General features: G+C 35.2%; 1 protein-coding gene across 10 annotated transcripts in view; it reads left to right on the plus strand.

The window, feature by feature from the left end:
* Nucleotides 1-24631, plus strand: part of Tab2 (TAK1-associated binding protein 2) — a 94055-nt gene that overhangs the window by 35304 nt on the left and 34120 nt on the right. For all 10 annotated transcript variants that reach the window (XR_013079719.1, XR_013079723.1, XR_013079720.1 and 7 more), the window contains one exon: nt 13880-14372. Coding sequence is in view for 2 of the 10 variants with exons in the window: in XM_076765704.1 (XP_076621819.1) it covers nt 13880-14372 (493 nt within the window). In the remaining 8 variants the exon portion in view is untranslated. The remainder of the gene's footprint in view (nt 1-13879; nt 14373-24631) is intronic.

Genomic DNA, 24631 nt, shown 5'->3' on the forward strand with positions numbered 1-24631 from the left:
AAAAAAAATCGCAAAAAAAGGCCGAAGAAATGGCAGCCTAGAGAGCAATACTCCCATAAGTTTCTCTTGTGTCAAAGAAGAAAAAATATCTATACGCCTTATTATCATATGTTTAAGTCTAAAATGTTACTTTTTCGAAAATTGGTCTGTAAAGAGGATAGTTTGTCCCAGGTATCAACAACAAATTTAACCATCTGCACGATTTTGTACTTTTGGTATTTTATTAGTGTTAGACATTTCAGTCCTCGAAAAATAAGTTTCTTTCACTTCATAATGCTAAATCATTCTTCTTTGCATCGCGAAATAATTACTGTAGCTTTGATGAAAACCCTCACTGAACCGAACCACTCGAAACCTTTCCCAACTCTACTATAGATTCCTCTCTACTATACATAAGTAAAGAATTCGTTCTCTTCGTCAAAATCATAACGTAAACACAGATATTTCTTACTTTTTTAATCCCTTGACGTACGTACGACTATGGTCTGTAATAATGCCATTGTGCATTTGATAACCTCGAGTGTTTAATCAGTGAATTTCACGTAATGCCAAATATGTTTGCTTAAAAGTACATGTCAAGAATGATATTCAATCGAGAGGCAAAAGATTCAAACAATTGCTAGTTCTTTTTGAATATCCCACTCTTTTAATGTAAACACACAAAACCTCAAAGTTACACGTCTGATTTCTAGTTCAGAAATGATATTTATCGAATGAAAGTTAGCGTTACTTTTTAAACAGTTGTAAAATCAACAATTTTAGGAATTTTAACCCCTTAAACATTATGGTTCATTATTGAAAGTTTACTACCAGGTGACATGAATTTTTCGCCACTAGCGTATATATACGTCATATTATTATTATAATCAATATATCGAAATTCATGACTTTTACAAGGTCACTACAAGACCAAATAAATGACAGTACAGTCTGTCCCCATCGAAATCATACAACTTTTGTCTGAATCATTTTTTCATAATATTTGTATATTTTTGAGAATTAAAGTGGGACACCTGGTGTACAGAGTGGAACATTTAAATAGGAACACCTGAACATGTCCGTTAAGTATAATTCAAGAAAATAATTCTTCAAAATAATAATTGCACTGTTTGAAATGGCACATATGTATAACCGTAGTACCTACTATTTTTTTTCAGTCATTTTTTTACAAAAATTTTAGGTGATCGATATTTTTTTAAATATTATCCTATAATTCTTTCTCGATAGCCTTGTAGAGCATGAAAAAACAAATCCAACGACCTTATAAACTATATTGTTTCGATCATTTAATCTCGAGATACATACAGGGTGTTCGGCCACCTATGGAAAAATTTTTAATGTAAAGTTCTAGAGGCCAAAATAAGACAAAAATCAAGAATACCAATTTGTTAATGGAGGCTTCGTTAAAAAGTTATTAACGTTTAAAGTTTCGCCCGTACTGAATTTTTTTCTCGAAAATTCGAAGGATTACGGAGGTATGTCTATTCACCAAAAATTATTGAAATTGACCCCCGCAAACGAAAATAATTTTTTCAGAATGATTTGAAACTTTTCAATTTTCAGGGTAACAGACAGTTATGGTCAGACATTATATTTTTAGTAATGAATTTTTTTCTCGAAAGTGGGTAGAATTTAGGGGGTATATGTATTCACCAAAAATGATTATAATTGACCCCCGCAACCGAAAATAATTTTTTCAGAACGATTTCAAATTTCTTTTTTTCATCGAAAAGCACCTAATTAGATTTTCGGTAAGGAATTTTTTTCTCGAAAGTGCGTAGGATTTCGGGGGCATGTATAATGACCAAAAATGATTGCAACTGGTCCCCGCAACGAAAATAATTTTTTTAGAACGATTTGAAAAAATTCTTTTTCGATGAAAAATTTCACACCTTCTCGAATTTTTTTCCAGAAAGTGGATAGGATTTCGGAGGTATGTGTATTCACCAAAAATCATTGTAATTGACCTCCGTAAATGAAAATAATTTTTCCAGAAAGATTTGGAATTTTTGAGTTTAACTGTTAATAACTTTTTAACGAATCCTCCATCGACAAATTGGTATTCTTGATTTTCGTCTTATTTTGGTCTCTAGAATCCCCCATTAAAATTTTTCCCAGGGGTGGCCGAATACCCTTTATGTCTGAACGTTATCAAGCACTTACTGTTTGATAGATTCATAATGAAACGTTTGTTTATGTTATCATACTCGACATTAAGAATGTCCATTTATTTGTTCTTCGGTATGTTTACGTCAGTCGAAACTAAAGTGTTAGAAAAGTGCTTTACATACACAGGGTGTTCGGCCACCCCTGGGAAAAATTTTAATGGGAGATTCTAGAGGCCAAAATAAGACAAAAACCAAGAATATCAATTTCTTGACTAAGGCTTCATTAAAAAGTTATTAAAAAATTAAATTGAAAAATTTCAAATCATTCTGAAAAAATTATTTTTGGTTGTGGAGCTCAATTACAATCATTTTTGGTAAATACACATACCCCTAAAATCCTAACCATTTTCGAGAAAAAAATTTCTTACCGAAAACATAATTTTAGGCTAGACATGTCACTCCAAAATTTCATGAGTATCTTTAAAACGTCATATCTTCAAAACGGATTGAAGGATTTTAATGTTTCAAAATGTAAATAATGCATACTTTAGTGAAGAATATGTAGAAATTCTAACAATATTGAGAAATTTGAATCCTTAACCCTGTAAAGTTAGAAAACCCCCATAAAAGTGGTCCAATTTTCAAACGGCCATAACTTCTACAATAGTAAAGGTATCTCATTGAAATTGTTTTCTGAAGCAGAGCCCATGGGTACCTACAAAAAAGTATTAGACAACTTTTCTGTAGAGCGTCAAACAAATTTATTAAAAATGAAAAATAAATTTTTAAGAAAAATCGACAGGGGTTAGGTACTGAAATTTTTCGGCAAAAAAAGAAAATTTCAAATCAATCTGGAAAAATTATTTTCGGTTGCGGAGGTCAGTTATAATCATTTTTGGTCATTAGACATACACTTGATATCCTACCCACTTTCGAGAAAAAAATTCGAGAAGATATGAAATTTTTCGACAAACTTAAAAAATTTCAAATCGTTCTGAAAAAATTATGTTCGGTTGCAAGGGTCAATTACAATAATTTCTGGTGAATAGACCTACCCCCAAAATCCTACCCACTTTCTAGAAAAAAATTCAGTAGGGGCGGAACTTTAAACGTTAATAACTTTTTAACGAAGCCTCAATCAACAAATTAGTATTCTTGATTTTCGTCTTATTTTAGCCTCTAAAATCTCCCATTAAAATTTTTCCCAGGGGTTGCCGAACACCCTGTATTGTACAGAGAAAAATTAATATCGTATTCATTTATGCTGAAAACCAATATCATTTAAGACAAGCTATGCAGATCTATGCAGAGATGGATTTCTAATTTGTATTTAACCTTCGTTACACGCATTTTCTGTTATAATAAAACAGTTTAAGCAAGTGGTTAGTGTGAATATTTTAAAAACGCAACATTTAAAAAATCATAATGCGTTAAAAAAAACACAATTAATATTTTAATTGCAATATTTTAGGATCCACATATAAGTAGGCAACAATTCAACCGAGAAGGTGATGTTACTTTCAGTGTTTCTCACTATTACCTGCAATTGAGCTGATCAAAGATAACAGCCGGCAATTCCCGCGAAGAACGATTTTACCAAAGGTTCTAAGGTAAATACCGTCAGGTTTATCACGATCCTCTTGCCAGAAGATGACTTCACCCTCCCCACTCCGTGGCCAGATTCTTCAAGATAGAATCGTTGTTCTTCAGCAGTGCGATTTTAGGTCACCTGCTTCTTCTCGACTTCCCCATGCATTCTTTTAACCTCTTCATGAACAATTTAATTATAAGTAATTTTTCCAACGTATATCATTTCATTTTATTTAAATTGCAATGCTCAGAAAAGAGAACAGACGTGTTTCACGGATACCTCACAAATGTTATAATGTGTTGATTTTAATATATTAAACTTAATCGCAAGTGTAGTTTCGTTGTTGTGAAACTTGGCATAGAGAACTTAAAATGTGTCAGATTCGTCATTATATGGCAAGGGGTTAAAGAAACCGCCCCTCAACATTCCATAGCTACCTCAAATCATTAGCCATCGACGAGCGTCTTGTGTTCCATTCATACAAACATTTTTTCGGGCAACGTGCCCGCAGACCATCGTCATAAATCATCTTACGGTAAATAGCAACGGGTTAACTACCTTCAAACCACTTTTAAAATAACAACAGTGCAACTTTGTTCCGAAGAATTTTTTCATACAAATATAAGTAACGGAAATATTCAGGTGTTCCTATTTAAATGGCCCATTCTATATACGTAATTCCCGCTGAAATATTGTGGTCATCGATTCATGGCAATTTTTCCTTCCATGTCATCTGAAAGTCATAATGTAGCAGGCGATTCCTTTGGGAAAAATTTTAATGGGCAATTCTAGAAGCTCCCATTAAAATTTTTCACTCTGTATATTCACTTTGATCGTAACGAATATACAGGGTGGGGCAGTAACTATTAGCACCTCAGATATCTTCGAAACTATAAGTTTCACAGAAATATTTGCTAAAGTAAATTGCACAGTACGAAGGGCGCTATTGGGTGGTGATAATAGTTTCTTTGCAGGTGGAGGTACTTCGGACATTTGAAGGTCACATCCATTTTTTTAAATGGATCGGTATGTTTTTACTTCCGTATCACGATAGAGGATCTTAAAACGAGTTCAACGACCTATTACACAAGGTCATTAAAGGTCATAAAAAGTAGAGAAAGGCTATAATACTTACGGTTTTGGTAGTAAATGAAACTTGTTTATAGTAGGTGTTCGAAATAATGACCATCACTGTCAATGCACCGTTGGATTCTTTTTACGATTGATTGACTTGCAAGTCTTACAGCGTCAGAACTTATTGATGCACAAGCTGCAATAATTCGCTGTTGCATATCGTGAGATGTAGTTGGTACTTCTTTGTACACTTTCTCTTTCAGTGTTCCCCACAGAAAGAAATCTAAAGCTGTTATGTCTGGTGAACGAGCTGGCCACGATATTGGACCGCCGCGTCCAATCCAACGATTTCGAAATTTTTCATCGAGTTCCCTTCGCGCAATCGATGAATAATGTGCTGGGCATCCATCATGTTGATACCACATGGTTTGTCGTGTAAATAAAGGTAACTCTTCTAGCAAAAGACCCAATGTATCCTTAATAAAATTAGTATAGACGTTGCCATTCAAATTTCCATTGATAAAATAAGGTCCAATAATTTTATCACCTATGATACCGCACCATACATTCACAGACCATTGTTTTTGATGTTCAACCTGTCGCAGCCAATGTGGATTTTCCGCTGCACATAAATGCATGTTATGCAAATTAACATTCCCGTGATTTGTGAATGTTGCTTGATCAGTAAATAAGACGGTATTAAAAAAAAGCTCATTGTTTTGAATCTGACGTATAGCCCATCGACAAAACTCAACGCGATTCATGAAGTCGTTCCCATGCAATTCTTGGTGAAGACTAACGTGATACGGATGAAATTTGTGACGGTGCAAAATGCGAAGTACGCTCCTCCTACTAATGCCAGATTCGCGTTCAATTTGTCGCGAACTAATATGAGAATTTCTAGACACACTAGCGAGCACACCGATTTCCATTTCTTCGTTAATTACTCGTTTCTGGCGTTCACTTTTACGAACACTTAAACTACCGGTTTGCCTAAGTTTATCGTACACATTTTTAAATGTTTGACGCGAAGGCTGAGACCGATGTGGATATCGTTCAGCATACAAGTTTTTTGCCCTTACAGAATTTTGTTGGCATTCGCCATAAATAAGAAGCATATCAACCTGCTCTTCAAACGGATACATCGTGCCGGATTGACCGATTTATCGATACTAATCTTATGATGTTTATCTTACTCTGCAAACTATTAAAGTGTCCTTCAAGCAGTGTTTATTCTCAGTGAAGTAAACGGTAAGCATTATGCATTCCTCTACTGTTGACAATACGTATGTTTCATTTACTACCAAAACCGTAAGTATTATCGCCTTTCTCTACTTTCTATGACCTTCAATGACCTTGTGTAATAGGTCGTTGAACTCGTTTTAAGATCCTCTATCGTGATACAGAAGCAAAAACATACCGATCCATTTAAAAAAATGGATGTGACCTTCAAATGTCCGAAGTACCTCCACCTGCAAAAAAACTATTATCACCACCCAATAGCGCCCTTCGTACTGTGCAATTTACTTTAGCAAACATTTCTATGAAACTTATAGTTTCCAAGATATCTGAGGTGCTAATAGTTACTGCCCCACCCTGTATATACGACATAGGGGTTAAATAATCCTTTGAAATTCATTTAAATTTAAAATTATAAGATATCCAAAACATTGCTCCAAAATATGTTCGATTTAGCATGTACCCGACAGCTTTGACTTAGGAGTCCAATCGCTTAATTTTCGTCCATGGGGACTGTAAATGGGTTAAATGTTGATGTGCCTCGCGAGCACACTTGGATCACAACTAACGTGGCCAGATTTGGAATAATTTAGTGCATCGACGGCAACACTAGTAACGACGAACTTCCTTTAGTGCCTAACGAAATGGTGGAGAAAGCAGACACATACTACCGCTCGAGCCACGTGTACGTGGGCTCGACACTTCGTGCAACTTCGGGAAATGAAGAAAGAAGGCGAGTGTGAATCTTTGCTTCTCGCTCTTGCAACACCTGAAATCCGACCTTGCGACAATCGGCATACGATTTTCTTATTTTCTGCGATTATCAGTTGTCTCAGATAGTTTATTCAAGTTGTCAAGCAACTGTTTCACTTATTTATTATTGTCACGTGGGCCCAACAATCAGGTAAGAGCGTCAATTACACTTTTATACGCTACACAAATTTTTGCATTTCGTATCTTTTATTTAATTTTTTAGTTAGCCCTTAAAATTAATATGACTTCAAGTGAAGATTATGTAGGATTTAACGGAGAGAATATATTTGAGGAACAAATATACAAAGAATATAATTTTAATAAATGAATTAGGAACACACAAATTAGCAATTAACAATTAACAACACAAATTCAAATCACATTAATTGGCAACACAACTTGTAATCACGTCTCTCTTTCACAATCACTCGTTTCCAACTCCTCGTTTTCTCGCTGTCCCTGATTACCCATTCCTTCTCGAACAAAACACTCCCAAACCTTTTGCACATAAATTAACATTTAACAAAACTACAGCGTGGCACAAATATTCAATACAAATCTCCTACAATTATGTGTCAAGTAATTCTGCATTATTACCAAGTCCCGCCAAACGATGTCGAGTGTTATCAGGTAGTGAGAAAAGTTCCTCGAGTAGTTTATGTGACATGATAAGGACATTCTCGGAACGTTGTCTTTGAATTGATTCAGATAATGAAAGTGACGTTGAAGAAAAGGATTGACGTAATCCTTTGGGCAATCAAACCAAGATTACATATTCGAATTCACTTGGAATCAACACTCTGAGATTTTTAATTATATAGAATTGTTTTCATTTTCTTTTCGTTGCGTATGAAATATTCCATATTATCGTGAATCAAACGAACATATACATATGCTGTGCAAATAATGTCAGAACAACGTTCGCATCGTCTAGATAAATGGTTTGAAACGAATCCTAATGAAATCAAACGGTTTTTTGGACTAATTATATGGATGGGACTAGTGTGATTACCTAAAATTCATCTGTGTTGAAGTAAAAATAAAGAATGTAACTAGACATTCTCTCATATAGTGATGACAAGAAATCAATTTGAATTACTTTTGCGGTTCGTTCATTTTAGTAATAACGAAAAAATGATCCTAATAATAGATCATCTAAAATGACGCATATTATAAATATTTTAAACAGTAGATTTAAGAAATATAACAATCCAAATGAAATGTTATACGTAGATGAATCATTAGTGCAATTTCGACAATATTTGAAACAGAAGCATCACAAAGTTTTTAAATTATGTATGTGGTTAGCGAAGAATACACTTATTCCTTTCAAATATACGCAGGAAAAGAAAAGAATAAAGATAAAATGTCAAGAAAAAATCTTCTAAGATTGTAATGTCTCTTTGCAATATTGGGCAAAAACCATACTATCTGTACAGATAATTGGTATACAGGGTGTTCGGCCAACCCTAGGAAAAATTTTAATGGGGGATTCTAGAGACCAAAATAAGACGAAAATCAAGAATACCAATTTGTTGATAGAGGCTTCGTTAAAAAGTTATTAACAATTAAATTCAAAAATTTCAAATCATTCTGGAAAAATTATTTTCACTTGCGGGGGCCAATTGCAATCATTTTTGGTGAATAGACACACCTCCGAAATCCTATCCACTTTCGAGAAAAAAAATCGGGTAGGTGCTGAAATTTTTCGGCGAAAAAAGAATATTTCAAATCGTTCTAAAAAAATTATTTTCGGTTGCGGGGGTCAATTACAATCATTTTTAGTCATTACACATACCCCCGAAATCCTACGCACTTTCGAGAAAAAAAATCGGATAGACGCTGCCATTTTTCGACAAAATTAAAAAAATTCAAATCGTTCTGCAAAAATTATTTTCAGTTGCGGGGGTCAATTATAAATATTTTTTGTCATTACACATACCCCTGAATTTCTACGCACTTTCGAGAAAAAAATTCCTTATCGAAAATCTAATTAGGTACTGAAATTTTTTGGCGAAAAAAAAATTTTGCAAATCGTTCTAAAAAAATTATTTTCGGTTGCTAGGGTCAATTACAATCATTTTTGGTCATTATACATACCCCCGAATTCCTACGGACTTTCGAGAAAAAAATTCCTTATCGATAATCTAATTAGGTGCCTAAATTTTTCGACGGAAAAAAAATTTCAAATCGTTCTGGAAAAATTATTTTCGGTTACGGGGGTCAATTGCAATCATTTTTAGTGAATAGACTTACCCCCAAAATCCTACCCACTTTCTAGAAAAAAATTCGAGAAAGTGTGAAATTTTTCGACGAAATTAAAATATTTCAAATCGTTCTGAAAAAAATATTGTTAGCTGTGGGGGTCAATTACAATGATTTTTGGTGAATAGACATACCCTCGAATTCTTGCGCATTTTCGAGAAAAAAATTCAGTACGTTGCGGAATTTTAAACGTTAATAACTTTTTAACGAAGCCTCAATCAACAAATTAGTATTCTTGATTTTCATCTTATTTTGACCTCTAAAATCTCCCATTAAAATTTTTCCCAGGGTTGGCCGGACACCCTGTAGAAGTGTTGATCTGACAGAAAACTTAATCACAATGCATACACATCATCACAGTAGTATCCTATGAAAAAATCGGCGAGGAAATCCACAAGAAGTGGTGTCTCAAAAATTGAATCACGTAGGAGTTATTGCTCAAGAAAATAGAGAAGGTATAACAATCTTAAAATCAAAGGACAAGAGAGATATATCGATGCTTTCTATGAAACATTCAGCAGAAGTAACTATGTACTGTGCTTAAAAAATCTTATTCTTATTATGGTCCGATAGAATATAAAATGTAATTTATTCGGGTTCAATACACCATAGAGCGAAGTTACAGAGGTAGCGAAGAAAAGATGTTTTATAACTCTGTTTCGAATAGTAATTCAACAAACACGAGAATTCCCCACGACCGCCTGGCGAGTTTCACTTGCGGGTTCCCCTACGGTCGACCAGTACTCCAACGTAAAGCGCCATCGTGCGGCCATATGCGCGCCACACTTATGAAAAGGCAAAGATAGTTGTGGAATACAATTTAAAGAAATCTTCAGTTGATTTATTTGACCAAATAGATAGTTTTCTTTTTTATTTATTTATTTATAGTCGCATCAACCGCTCATGGGTTATTAGCGACTCGGGAGAAGTTTACAGCTTGTTGTGCAGTTTGGACTCTTTGAGGTACTTCAGCAAGTTTTGGGTAGATTTGTCATCCTTCAGGTTGTCCTTTAGGGATGGTTTAATGTTGAATCGTAATCTATTTGCGACGTATTTTCTGCAGTGGTTGATGACGTGATCTGCTGTAAGGTGATCGTTGCACAGTTCGCATGTTGGGGGATCTTCTTTGTTGAGGAGGTGTTGGTGGATTAATTTAGTGTGGTCTATTATGATTCGAGAAATTTTCACTTGATCCAATTTGGATAGGGACCAGGGGATAGATTTTTGGAAGAAGTTAGATTTGATTGATTTGATACAGGGTTTGACTGTAGAATTCCATTTTTCATTCCAGCTGTCTTTTATTTTATCCTTTAGGATGGAGAGCGTGGTTTCCAAGGATAAACTGGAGTCGTAGTGATCGGGGGTTATTGAGTTAGCTATTTCTTTAGCTGCTTCGTCCGCTTTTTCGTTTCCCATTATCCCAATGTGAGAGGGGATCCATATTATTGTTATAAAGTTGTTCATTTGGTTAGACCTGAAGTGAGCTTCTTGGCCTTCTTTTATGACGGAGTCGTTTGTCCATAGCTTCTGTGTTGCTAAAATGGCACTTGTGGAGTCGCAGAAAATTGCAAAGTTTTTATTTTGATTGGTTAAAGTGGATTTGATGGCTTGTTTTATTGCATGAATTTCACATAGAAAAATGGATGTTTTGTGGTGGAATTTGACTTTTTCAGTTGATTGGTTCCTGACAATTGCGTATCCAGATCTATTAGGTGTCTTGGACCTGTCTGTATATATGTGTACATGGTTTGCAAGTGTTTCTTCTAGTTCTTGAAACAAGGTCTTTAGCATGATTGGGTCAGCTTTCTTTTGACTGTAGTTGAGTAATGAGGTATTAGTTCTAATTTTTGGGATGGTCCATGGAGGGATACTGGGAATCGATCTACTTGGTGTGTGTCTCTTTCAAATAGTTGGTAACCCTGTAGTAGAATGGGAGGGGAGTTCTTCTCCTAGGCTGCAGGTGGTTTGGATTACTATGTCTGAATACGTTTTGGTAGACAGAGTTTTGTGGGTGGGAGGCGATTCTGGCTGCGAAATTGATACTTAGGTATTTTCTCCTGATTCGAAGTGGTGGTTCTAGAACTTCGCTAAGGATGCCGTTGATTGGACTAGTACGAAAGGCACCTACAGTTAGTCTGAGGGCATTGTTATGAACGGAATCAAGTTTCTTCAGTACGCTAGTATAGGCTGAATTATAAATGATTGATCCATAATCCAGTTTTGATCTCACTATTGCCTTATACAGGGTGTTCGGCCACCCCTGGGAAAAATTTTAATGGGAGATTCTAGAGGCCAAAATAAGACGAAAATCAAGAATACCAATTTGTTAATTGAGGCTTCGTTAAAAAGTTATTAACGTTTAAAGCTTCGTCCGTACTGAATTTTTTTCTAGAAAGTGGGTAGAATTTCGGGGGTAGGTCTATTCACCAAAAATCATTGTAATTGACCCCGGCAACCGAAAATAATTTTTCCAGGACGATTTGAAATTTTTTAATTTTATCGAAAAATTTCACACATTCTTGAATTTTTGTCTCGAAAGTGGATAGGATTTCGAGGGTAGGTCTAATGATCAAAGATGATTGTAATTGACCCCCACAGCCAAAAATAATTTTTCCAGAACGATTTGAAATTTTTTCCCTGTCGATTTTTCTTAAAAATTTGTTTTTTATTTTTAATAATTTTGTTTGACAACCTATAGAAAAGTTGTCTAATACTTTTTTGTAGGTGCCCATGAGCTCTACTTCAGGAAAAAGTTTCATTGAAATATATTCACTATTGTAGGAGTTATGAACATTTGAAAATTGGACCATTTTTATGGGATTTTTCTCATTTTGCGGAATTAAGGAATAACATTTTCAATATTGTTAGAATTTCTACATTTTTTCCACCAAAATATGCGTCGTTTGCCGTTTGAAATATTAAAATCGTTCAATCGATTAAGTTATGATGTTTTAAACATACGCATGAAATTTCAAGTGGACATTTCTGGCCATATATTATACTTTCGGTAAGGAATTTTTTTCTCGAAGGTGCGTAGGAATTCGAGGGAATGTGTATTCACCAAAAATGATTATAATTGAGCCCCACAACCAAAAATAATTTTTTCAGAATGATTTAAAATTGTTTAATAACTTATTAATGAAGCGTCAGTCATGAAATTGATATTCTTGATTTTCGTCTTATTTTGGTCTCTAAAATCTCCCATTAAAATGTTTTCCAGGGATGACCGAACACCCTGTATATGTGGAAGGAATTAGGTCTATTATAAACAATTCAATGTAGTTTTAATTAATAATGAAATATATATAAATATATTTAATGTTTTGGTGACGTAATTCTCTGCTATGTGCACACCACTCTCGAGACAAAGGGACTGACGCGCAGCTCCTCTCGCGCACCAGTGCTGCCAACATTCAGTCTATTTCACACCACATTCACTCACCAGACATACAACTTAATAAAAATAACCCTACAGTATAGTGGATGAAACAAATAAATATGCAGAGGAATGTTTATGTGAATTTGTGCTGTGGACTCCAGTGTCTATAAAATCAACCATAAAATCGTATTTTTCAAACAGAAAAATTTTATCAACGTCAATATTTTCCAAAATAATGCCAAAAGATCGCTTTGAACCCATAAGTAGTCAGATCAGTGTGAAGGGCATGCTGAATTATTTAAATTATTTCCAGTAATTAACTTTTTAACAGAACAATTTCAGTTATTATATTATCCTGAATGTGATATATCACTAGACGAATCACTGACGTTGTAGAAGGGTAAGCTTGGCTTCGAGCAATATTTGCCTTTGAAAGCTTCAAAATTTGGTATACAAACATTTAAACTTTGCGAGGCAAAATCTGGTTATTTGTGAAATTTCTTAGTTTATGCGTAGTATGCAGCTAAATTCGTCATCGCCAAATATAAACAAAACGACAGCAATAGTTGTAGACTTATGCGAATCTATTTTCAACAAAGGACATACAGTTTGGATGAATAATTATTATAATTCTTCATTCTTAGCTAAATTATTAAAAAGTTAGAGCACTGACTGTGTTGGTACACTACAAGCTACAAGAGAAGATGTTTCACAATGTATAAAAGTTAAAAAACTGCATAAAAGTGAAATTGTATCCAAGTACAGACATTGTTAATACGCAAAAATAGTAATTATTTATGACTCAACTCAATAATAACAATGGTAGTATTGAAAGATTTATAATTATGTATTTCTACTAATGTTGGGGTCACCAAATTGAGTGCCGGACACAAGTGACCTCCATGGCATTAAACCTATTAACAGTCACAATATAATCAGGGAGTCTTAAAACGTGTATTCATTAAAAAAATTTTCAAAATTTTTTTTCATTATGGTACTTTTGTGTTTCACTTATATAGATTGGAAAGTAAAAATGCTCGGGCAGTCTACATTCGAAATCGTATACCGATTGTCGCAAGGCCGAATTTCAGCTGTTGCAAGAGCGAGAAGGAAAGGCTCACACTCGCCTTCTTTCTCGATTTCCCGAAGTTGCGCGAAGTTCCCCTCCGTTAAACGCTAAAGGAAGTTTGTCGTTACTAGTGTTGCCATCGATCCACTTAATTATGCCAAATCTGACTACACTGACCATAACATCAGATATTGGCCATATTCGGGAGGTACAACTGGTCCGCAAAAGGTTAACGCAGCTTGCATCAATCCCTTAGGAAACACCCAGGTCCGTCTAGTCCGAACAAAACAACAGTCTGCTATTACGAGTGCCAGAAGATATTCCTCGATAAAGTTAACCAAACAATCGTAGCAAATCGACGACCGGAAATTGGCTGACCCGGGTGCATGTGTGCGTTGCAGAACAGTCACGACCGGGAGACATGCGCGAGAAGCCTGCGCGCCACCCAAGATTCACGACCGTCTCCGGGTGCGTTCCCACCAGCCACGCTTTGCGGTGTCCTCCAGCACCAGCAACAACAACAACAACACCCACAACAGCAACGAATGAGTTTAGCCACGCAGCAACGTTGCTGCGCCATGAGCCAAGCGCAACGAATCACCTGTACGAGCAGTAACGCTCGACCACACAGGCCAGCCTCGCTGGACATCGGCACGTCAAGGCGCTGCCCTCTCAGCTGTACACGCGCGACCGCGATATCGACATCGTCACCGATCGCGGTTAACCCTGTCACCCCCTCCTCAGCGCCGGCTGCGTGCACCACGAGAGGTTTCTTCGAGGATTGCACGGGACCAGCCGACGGAAACTGCACCAACCACGTCCAGAACACGGGAAACGAGCCAGCTGGATTCGAACTGAACGTGAACGTTGCCTGCAGTCCTGCTAGCAATCGCGGTACTCATCCACAGTAGCCAGCAACACTAATCTCTAATACAGTCCGCGCCACTTGATCAAACGCAATAGTATTTTTCTACAATAAGAGGCCCTATTTAATAGAACTACCATAGAGAGATGACTTGTTGGCTAGACACCTACAAACTGAACGGGGGTTGGGCAAGGAGAGGAGGTCTTCGCGCCGCCTTATTCCCACTAGAGAAGCCCGCTCTGACGTCACGCTGCATAGTAGTAGGTTCTCCATAACTATGAGAGATACATTTTTGGTGTATTCATGATTAACATTTTGAACATACGGTTACTCCAATGTCCCTCAGTCTTGTCCTATCCTACTCTGTCGCTATACTTTTCGTTCGTGTCCTTTGTCACGCAATGAAATTGTAGTTGCGAGCAACTCAGCCAATAATGACAATGCGTGTGAGAGCAGGCGTCGTTTTTTTTTTTTTTGTACGTGGGAAAATCCTCATGGACACCCGCGGGCCCACCCGAAGGGCGAGCCGGCAGGTAGTGCCGGACTCTTACCGGCTAAAACCCCACGGTGCCCATTCTGAGGCGCCTGGTGGGGGACCGGGAACTCTAGTGAGCCGTCACAGAGTCCCCCGCCGCGTCATGCCTTTTTAGGTGCCTCCCGGTGGGAGGCACTACTCCCACCGCATTCCCACTTAACCGTAGGCGCCTGGTCACCAGCACCCGCGACCCCGTGACATGGGACTAAGCCGCCGGCCAGGTGGCCACGTTGGTCGTAGCCAACTGGCCAACCTGCGACCTTAGGTAAAATCCGCGGCAAATATCACAGCCTTCTCAGGTTGATGACTTCATCTCCCGCATCTCATCCCAGCGGCTGCTCCTATCCGCCACCTGGTGGCGCGCCACGTAGGGATTCACCTCCCCGGCCGCCTGGACAACCAAACGGGTGCGTGAGGCCAGTCGGCGTGCCTAGCCAACAAGTCATCTTTCTATGGTACATGCATTTGTTTCGGGAAATTACTTATTTAGTATAGACGTATTCATGTTTTATAAAAGAACATATGAATGTGTTTGCATCATTTGAATAATCGCATCTCATTTTACCACAGTTTTTGTCCCATTATGCGTGTTATTCTTTTGTTAATCGATTGCTTAGTAACAGTTATAATACGAAGAATCCCATAAGATATCAGGGGAAAATTATGATTCTAAAAGAAGAGGGATGTTCGAATAGAGAAATAGGCAGAAGGTTAAACAAAAGTGAGTTTATCATCCGTCACCCAGAGATAAAAGGTCTATTCCTCGGATAGCTTCAAATTCCATTTCTAGTGCAAAACCAATTGCAAAGCAAGCTTATGTTTCAACTTCTGTACGAACTATGCAGCGATTTTTTAAAAACATGTCTACTATCAAAAGAAAAATATTAGAAAAGAGTTAGGCTTAAAAAAAGTTAAGCTTCAATTTGCAGGGAACCATACGAATTGGATATAATAAGAAAATGTCGTTTTTACTGATAAAAACAAATTTAATTTAGATGGTCCCGATGAATATTGAAGGTTGAAGGTTCCCACATGGTGCAGAATGAAATATTTTAGAATTGTTTCAATGAACTCATCATTCGCACCAACCGATTAAAATAATTGTTACCAACAATGGATATTCATTCTACTATCATGATTTAAGGAAGAAGGACAAGATTTTATCTCCGTAGCAACATGGAGGAGGATCGGTAATAATTTGGGGTGCTATAAGTTCTAAGGGAGTTATCGATTTACAAATGACGAGAGAACAGTACGATACAACAAAATACCTTGAAATAATGAATCAGCAAAAGTAAAAATTTTTAACGCAATGAATAAATGGATATTTCAGTACGATAATGCGGCCATACACACTACCAAATTAATCGAGGATTAACATAAGAAACAGGATACAAACAGGAATAAAATGTTTAAATTGGTCGACATTATCACTGAATTTGAACATGATTGAAAATATTTGGGGATATACAGGGTGTTCGGCCATCCCTGGGAAAAAATTGTAATGGGAGATTCCAGAAGCCAAAATAGGACGAAAATCAAGAATACCAATTTGTTGATGGAATTTTTTTTCTCGAAAATGCGCAGGATTTCGGGAATATGTCTATTCACCAAAAATGATTGTAATTGATCCCCGCAACAGAAAATAATTTTTCCAGAACAATTCAAAATTTTTTTTTTTACCGAAAAATTTAGGCACCTACCAGCAAACCCCCCTTGTCGATTTTTCTTAAAAATTCTTTTTTTATTTTTAGTAATTTTGTTTGATGATCTATAGAAAAGTTGTCTAATACTTTTTTGTAGGCACCCATGAGCTCTACTTCAGAAAAAAGTTTTATTGAAATATATTCACTATTGCAGAAGTTATGGCCGTTTGAAAATTGAACCACTTTTAGGGGGTTTTTCTAACTTGACGGGGTTAAGGATCAAATTTCTCGATATTGTTAGAATTTCTATCATATTTTCCATTAAAGTACGCGTTATTTGTATTTTGAAACATTAAAATCCTTCAATCCGTTCAGAAGTTATGACATTTTAAAGATACTCATTTTTGAAGTGACATTTCTGGCCTGAAATTATATTTTTGGTAAGAAATTTTTTTCTCGAAACTGACTAGGATTTCGGAAGTATGTCTGTTGACCAAAAATACTTGTAATTAACCCCTGCAACTAAAAATATTTTTTTCAGACGATTTGAAATTTTTTAATTTCACCGAAAAATTTCAACACCTACTTGAATTTTTTTCTCGAAAATGCGTAGGATTTCGGTGATATGTCTATTGACCAAAAATGATTGTAATAGACCCCTGCATCTGAAAATATTTTTCCCAGAACGATTTGACAAATTTTAATTTGGTCTAAAAATTTCAGTACCTACTCGAATTTTTGTCTCGAAAGTGGGTAGGATTTCGGAGGTATGTGTATTCATAAAAAATGATTGTAATTGGCCCCTGTAACCAAAAATAATTTTTTCAGAATGATTTGAAATTTTTTGACTTAATTTTTTAATAGCTTTTTAACGAAGCTGCAGTCAAGAAATTGATTTTCGTCTTATTTTGGCCTCTAGAATTTTCTATTCAAATTTTTATTTGTATATTGACAAACTAATGAAATTTTTATTTTGTATATTTTTATCTGTATATTGAGATAAGTTTATCTTCACACAGTGTATGAATCAATACCAAATCGTATTTTTTAAGCAATCAATAAAAACGGTGATCATACAAAGTAATAATAATGCATATTCATTATTAAAATATTGTTTTTACGGTTTTATTTACTATGCGTTTAATCGAGTACCACGTGCATATTCCTATCTTCTTCTATCAAACATGAATATGTTTATACTAAATAAGTAATTGACCAAAACAAGTGTATGTTGTTTCATTAAATAGGGCTCATTATCGAAATATAGAATATACTAATTTGAGGTTGAGTTTAGGATAATATTAAAAAAATACTATTGCATTTAACTAAGCATTTCGTTTAATTGAGTTGGGACTCAAAGGGGTTGCTCAAATGGATTTTTAATTCTACCAGCAAGGAGAACGCGACCTTCCTGTAACTATTCTAATGAAATTGTGTACAAGATGGAAATAAATGTTTTGTCATATTTAGCATAGGCAAATTCTACACCTTCGGATCAGTTGAAATTTGTTTTAAAAGATTGCGATAATTATTCGGAATCATGGCTCACCAATTTTGATGATATTGAAATATGTTGTAGATATTAATATTCTAAGCTATTTCCCCCTATATGTATAGAGTGTTCGGTCACCCCTGGGAAAAATTCTAATGAGGGATTCTAGAGGCCAAAATAAGACGAAAATCAAGAATACCAATTTGTCGACGGTGGCTTCGTTAAGAAGTTATTAACGTTTCAAGTTCCGCCCGTAATGAATGTTTTCATCGAAAGTGAATAGGATTTCGGGGGTAGGTCTATTCACCAAAAATGATTGTAAGTGACCCTCGCAACCGAAAATAATTTTTCCAGAACGATTTGAAACTTTTCAATTTCACCGAAAAATTTAGGCACCCCCTGTTGATTTTTCTTAAAAATTCGTTTTTGATTTTTAATAATTTCATTTGACGACCTACCGAAAAGTTGTTTAATACTTTTTTGTGGGTAACTATGGACTCTACTTCATAAAAAAGTTTCATTGAAATATATTCACTATTATAAGAGTTATGGCTGTTTGAAAATTGGACCATTTTTATGGGATTTTTCTCATTTTGCGGAGTTAAGGAATAACATTTTCAATATTGTTAGAATTTCTACATTTTCTCCACCAAAATATGCGTCGTTTGCCGTTTGAAACATTAAAATCCCTCAATCTGTTCAGAAGTTATGACGTTTTAAAGATATGTATGACATTTTGAAGTGATATTTCTGGCCTGAAATTATTATACATTTTCAGTAAAGAATTTTTTTTCTTGAAAATGGTTAGGATTTCGAGGGTATGTCTATTGACCAAATGTGATTGTAATTGATTGCTGCAACTAAAAATAATTTTTTCAGAACGATTTGAAATTTTTTAATTTCGTCGAAAAATTTGACCACTTATTGAATTTTTTTCTCGGAACTGGGTAGGATTTCGAGGATATGTCTATTCACCAAAAATGATTATAATTGATCCCTGCAACCGAAAATAATTTTTTCAGAAAGATTTGAAATTTTTTGTTTTCGCCGAAAAATTTCAGCAGCTACCCCCTGTCGATTTTTCTTAAAAATTCGTTTTTGATTTTTAATAATTTCGTTTGACGTCCTACAGAAAAGTTGTTTAATACTTTTTTGTAGATACCTATGGGCTCTACTTCAGAAAAAAGTTTCATTAAAATATATTCACTATTATAGGAATTAGGGCTGTTTGAAAATTGGACCATTATTATGAGGTTTTTCTAATATTACGGGGCCGAGGAACAACCTTTCGAATATTTTTATAATTGCTACATATTCTACACTAAAATACGCGGCGTTTGGCTTTTTGAACATTAAAATCGTCCAATCCGTTCAGAAGTTATGGTGTTTTAAAGATTCGCATGAAAACGGGAAGTCTTCCATTTTTGGCATGAAATTATATTTTCGGTAAGGAATTTTTTTCTCGAAAATGGTTAGGATTTCGAGGGTATGTCTATTGACCAAAAATGATTATAATTGGTCCCTGCAATCAAAAATAATTTTTTTTAGAACGATTTGAAATGTTTTAATTTTGTCGAAAAATTTAACACCTTCTCGAATTTTTTTCTCGAAACTGAGTAGGATTTCGGAGGTATATCGATTCATCAAAAATGATTATAATCGATCCCTGCAATCGGAAATAATTTTTTTAGAACGATTTGTAAAATTTTTTTTTTGCCGAGAAATTTCACCGAGAAAATTCACTATCCGAATTTTTTTCTCGAAGGAGGGTAGGATTTCGGGGATATGTGTATTCATCAAAAATGATTGTAATTGACCCCCGCAACCGAAAATAATTTTTCCAGAACGATTTGAAATTTTTGAATTTAATTGTTAATAACTTTTTAAGGAAGCCTCCATCAACAAATTGGTATTCTTGATTTTCGTCTTATTTTGGCCTCTAGAATCCCCCATTAAAATTTTTCCCAGGGGTGGCCGAACACCCTGTATAATCCTCAGTTTAAGGATAAATTCAGAATTGTTATGTTTACGATGATAATGAGGTTATTGTGTTTCTGCCCTTATGATGCTATATCTTCGTAAACAGAAGAATCAAATCTTCTAGTGTGCAAAGTTTCGTTAAAATAGTTACCCTAAGGCCTTGCATTCTCCTTATGATTTGAAGAAACATAAATAGTCGTAGAGCTCATTCCATCACGAGTATTCCTAAAACAGGTTGATGCAAGAAGCACAGAAGTTCTGTATACTAGATGACATAGTGTAAGATTTATTACCATAGGAAAGCTCTGTAATCATGTGAAAGCTGCCATCTTTTAGAATGAAACCTGAAATCTAAACCTGAGGATTCATGGCTTATGCCAAGATTCTATTGTGCCCTTGACCCAGTCGTAAAACTTTATAAAGTGAAATAACGTTGAGCTATCTTCGTTCGAAACATTCTCAAAACGTATTGTCACTAATAGAAGTAACGGGATAAAATATGAGCTCATTTTGTTTTCCAAGTAAAATTTCAATATAATTTTCACATATTTATACACGTATTCTATTACATATTTCCCATTTTGTTGTATTACTTTTTCTTATCTTTAAGGCAGCTTCGTCATTCCGTTCTCCCAGAACTTTCCATCTTTCTAGTCACTGAATTCATCCACATGATTCTTGCATGCATTCGAAGAATTACTTTTGTTTTTCATTAAAAGAGTTTTTTAAATCAGGTAAATACAGTGGGTGAGGTAGAATATCGCAACCAAACTTCAGAACGACACCCATTGTAAGGACAAACAAATGACAGATTAATTCGAAAATACATATGCCATATGTCATTTATAAGTTGTAAATTTTTTTTAGATATATGAATCATTCCACGCAAAATCGGTCACTTTTGTGCTTGCTGTCAGGGGTTTGGTTAAAATCAAACTATGTTGTAGCCCGTGTGATACTAAGTAGGGTTTAAGTCATCATTTTGCTGTTTTCGAAATTGTTTAAAAAATATAGACCCTCAAAGTTGGCAGTTTTCATCGATTTTTACGAAAACTACCTTCACAAAACAATTTTTACCTTGATTATGACCGTTTTATTTTTTTAGTTTTAATCGCGAAGGATCGCCCTTTCTAATTAATTTTTTTTTTATATGTGAAGTAATAAGAGAAATATTTGTATTTCGTAAATTCGACCTTTAAGTCAACTCTCAATAAATTTGAGATAAATATCTCCATATTCAGTGTTCTTTATCTTTCCATTTCACCATTTAAATTATTCAACTCTCTAAAATCGTGGTCAAGACAGATTATCAACTTTGAGGTTCTTTTTGAGGTATTTTTTTTAAAAGAATTTCGAAAATAGGGGGGCTCGGGGTGTCCATGAAGATTTCCCCGCGTCAAAAAACAAAGTATCACATGAACTACAACATATTTCAATTCGAGCGAAATCTTTGACACTAAGAACAAAAGTAATCGATTTGACGTGGATTGACCCTTAGGAAAAATTCGATTTTATTATATGCTAACAAAAATATTCATGCAATCGTACGATCAAGAAAGTTTTGTTCCATAAGTCAGCATGGGACCCTCATTTTTTCAAATGTTTATGAATTGTTGATTTTGTTTCTTTCCTACTAAATTATGTATTTTATCTTCGTCAATTTGAGAATGTCGAACGACACGATTTGTGGGATGACCTAATAATAAGTGTTAGCAAAAAATGACAGAAGAAAAAGGTTTTCAGTCTCCTGTAACCAGCATGATAGTCTTCATTGAGTGTTTTTCCTACATTTTTCTAGAAACGACGCGACAGTCAATTTTTTAAATGAAACGTTTCGTTATGCATTGTGGGAACGTGCATCAAGACGAATTCATCCATGTTCTACACAATTATCTGGAAAGTCATACAATGTCTGATACGAATGAAATGTGTGGTCCGATAGTAATATAGAATGTAATTTATTCAGGTCTAATAAATCATACAGCGAAATTGATAAAACTGTTTCGATAGTAATATACACGCACGAGATTTCTCCGTGACCGCGTGGCTTCGCTTGGGGGGTTCCCCTACGGTCGACCAGTACTCACACTTAAAGCGCTATCGTGCGGCCATATTGTTGCTCGTGGACTGGGGTTTAGTTGAGGTGCGCTTGTGTAACTATAAGCGTAACTACAGTGTATTAGGAAATGATAGGTTCACTCACATTTATTATCGTAACTTATAGAGAAATGTATCAACTGCTCTCAAACTTTCAAGATACAATATCCTTGTATTAACAAATCTGATTACTAAATTTCGTTTTAGAGTAATATTTCAAAATGATGTAACATAAGAATATCATAAGTTTAACATATGTCAACCGTTAATAAATGATAGGTTCACTATAAAAAACATATTTATACATAGTCATTAAATAATTCTTAACAAAGTAAAAATTAAAATTAATATTTAATAGATTTTCCACCACTTTTAATTAATAAATTGATTCGCTTCGGCATAGATTCGACAAGATTTGTGAATTGCCGAGTAGTAATGCGATCCCAAGCGTTCGTAATTGCCGTTTTGAGCTCTTTTACACTATTGAATTGGCGACAATCATCGTAAACATCGCGTACTAGTTGCCCCCATAAATTCTCAATCGGGTTAAGATCAGGAGACCTTGATGGCCATATTAATGTGTCTATATTTTTAGTTTTTAACCATTGTTTAGTGCTTGATGAAGCGTGCACTGTTGCGTTATCATGCATCAATGTTAATTTTGCAGACGAAAAACGGCGAATATAGGGCAAAAGGTGTTCTTCTAAAACAGCTTGATATTTTTTTGAATCGAGTCGTGTATCAAAGAAGGCTAATGTCGTCTTGCCAAATCCAGAGAACGCCGCCTAAATCATCACAAAACCTCCACCAAAGTTACGCTTTGAAAAATAACGCGGTTCTGTACATAGATTGTGCCAATAGTTCGCCAACCCATCTGGTCCATCTAAGTTGAATTTCTTTTCATCAAACCAAATAATCTAAAAATTTTAAAATATGTAAATTGCAACGTCCTCGCTAAAAAATGTGCACATACCGAATGCCACTGATGGGTCCACGTTTGATGCAAATCTGCAAATGTTACACGTGTTTTGCAATGCTCCTTTTTAAGCGTTGGGGCAGATTTCATTTTCTTGTGTACAAGATTAGAAGATTCTTTTAAAAGATTCCATACTGTCACATGTGAAACATTTGGCGCGAATTCGTTGCGTAATCGTCGACTTCCTATTGTTGAATTTTATGCACTCGCGATAATTGCTCTTTTATCGCGTGGTGTCAATTTTGCTGGTCTTCCAGGTGATTTTTTCACATATTCATCCCCATTTTTTATAAACTGATTCACCACATTGCAAGATCTGCCTATGCGACGACCAATTTCTCGATGAGACATTCCAGAGTCTTTATACGCCAATATCTGTCCTTTCTCTTTTTCATTCAAAACTTTACCCCCGCCCATTTTTAAAAAAATACTTTAACACCTTAATAACTCGATACTTCGATACTTTAATACATATCTTTTACACTGTAAATGCATTGGAAGATTCATGAGAAATTGTTTACTGTTTGTTTCCTTTGTAACCAGGATACGTAACAAACGACACGCAAACAAAATGACGGTGTCAAGCAGCCAAATTCACAATGAATGCATTATAACGAAAAAATATTGTGATGTATTAAATTTTGGTACATTAACAAATCGTCCTTTTAGCAAATGAACCTATCATTTATTAACGGTTAAAAGCTTGTTACATTCAGTAAAAGATTTCTAGTTTCTTTTTGAACCGTTATTATAATGTTTAGCAGAACAGTTTGTTAATATAAAAGCTAAAAATTCTGAAAATTTGAAACTGATTCATGCACTTCTTTCTAAATTATTATCATAAGTATGACTGAACCTATCATTTCCTAATACACTGTATTACCATTTATTATAACTATATAGGTGAATACGATACATAGCGCACATGATGAATAACACAACAAAAGCACATCGCTCGACCGGAAGACGAATGACGAGAGAGGCACACACACACACATACAATACGTACACACACACTCACGCGCGCATGGCGAGCAATACAAGTTTCTATCTCAACACATATGCACGCCACAAAATGTTTTGTATATTTCGTATCATCGTGTCCATGAGTATGTGTTATCAGTACGACTTAGTACAAAGATATAAACAATTTGAAAAACAGAATAAAACAATGTGCATTGATACCTCGCGTAATATTAACAGAAACAACTCAAAATATAATCTGTGCAATGTGCATTAATGCACAAAGAAATCACACTGAACATATTTTCTCCCCCTACGTGGGGAAATCCTCATGGACAACCAAACGGGTGCGTGGAATGAACATTATCTATACCCTTACTAACTCGTTTACTATCACATGTTATTTACAAGTATAGGAATGTCCTCGACATGCAGGGTGATTGGCCAACCCTGGGAAAAATTTTAATAGGGGATTCTAGAGACTAAAATAAGATGAAAATCAAGAATACTAATTTCTTGATTGAAGCCTCATTAAAAAGTTATTAATGTTTAAAGCTTCGTCCGTACTGCATTTTTTTCTAGAAAGTGGGTGGGATTTC

This window comes from Colletes latitarsis, chromosome 5 (assembly GCF_051014445.1).
Source record: "Colletes latitarsis isolate SP2378_abdomen chromosome 5, iyColLati1, whole genome shotgun sequence".
Taxonomy (NCBI): domain Eukaryota; kingdom Metazoa; phylum Arthropoda; class Insecta; order Hymenoptera; family Colletidae; genus Colletes; species Colletes latitarsis.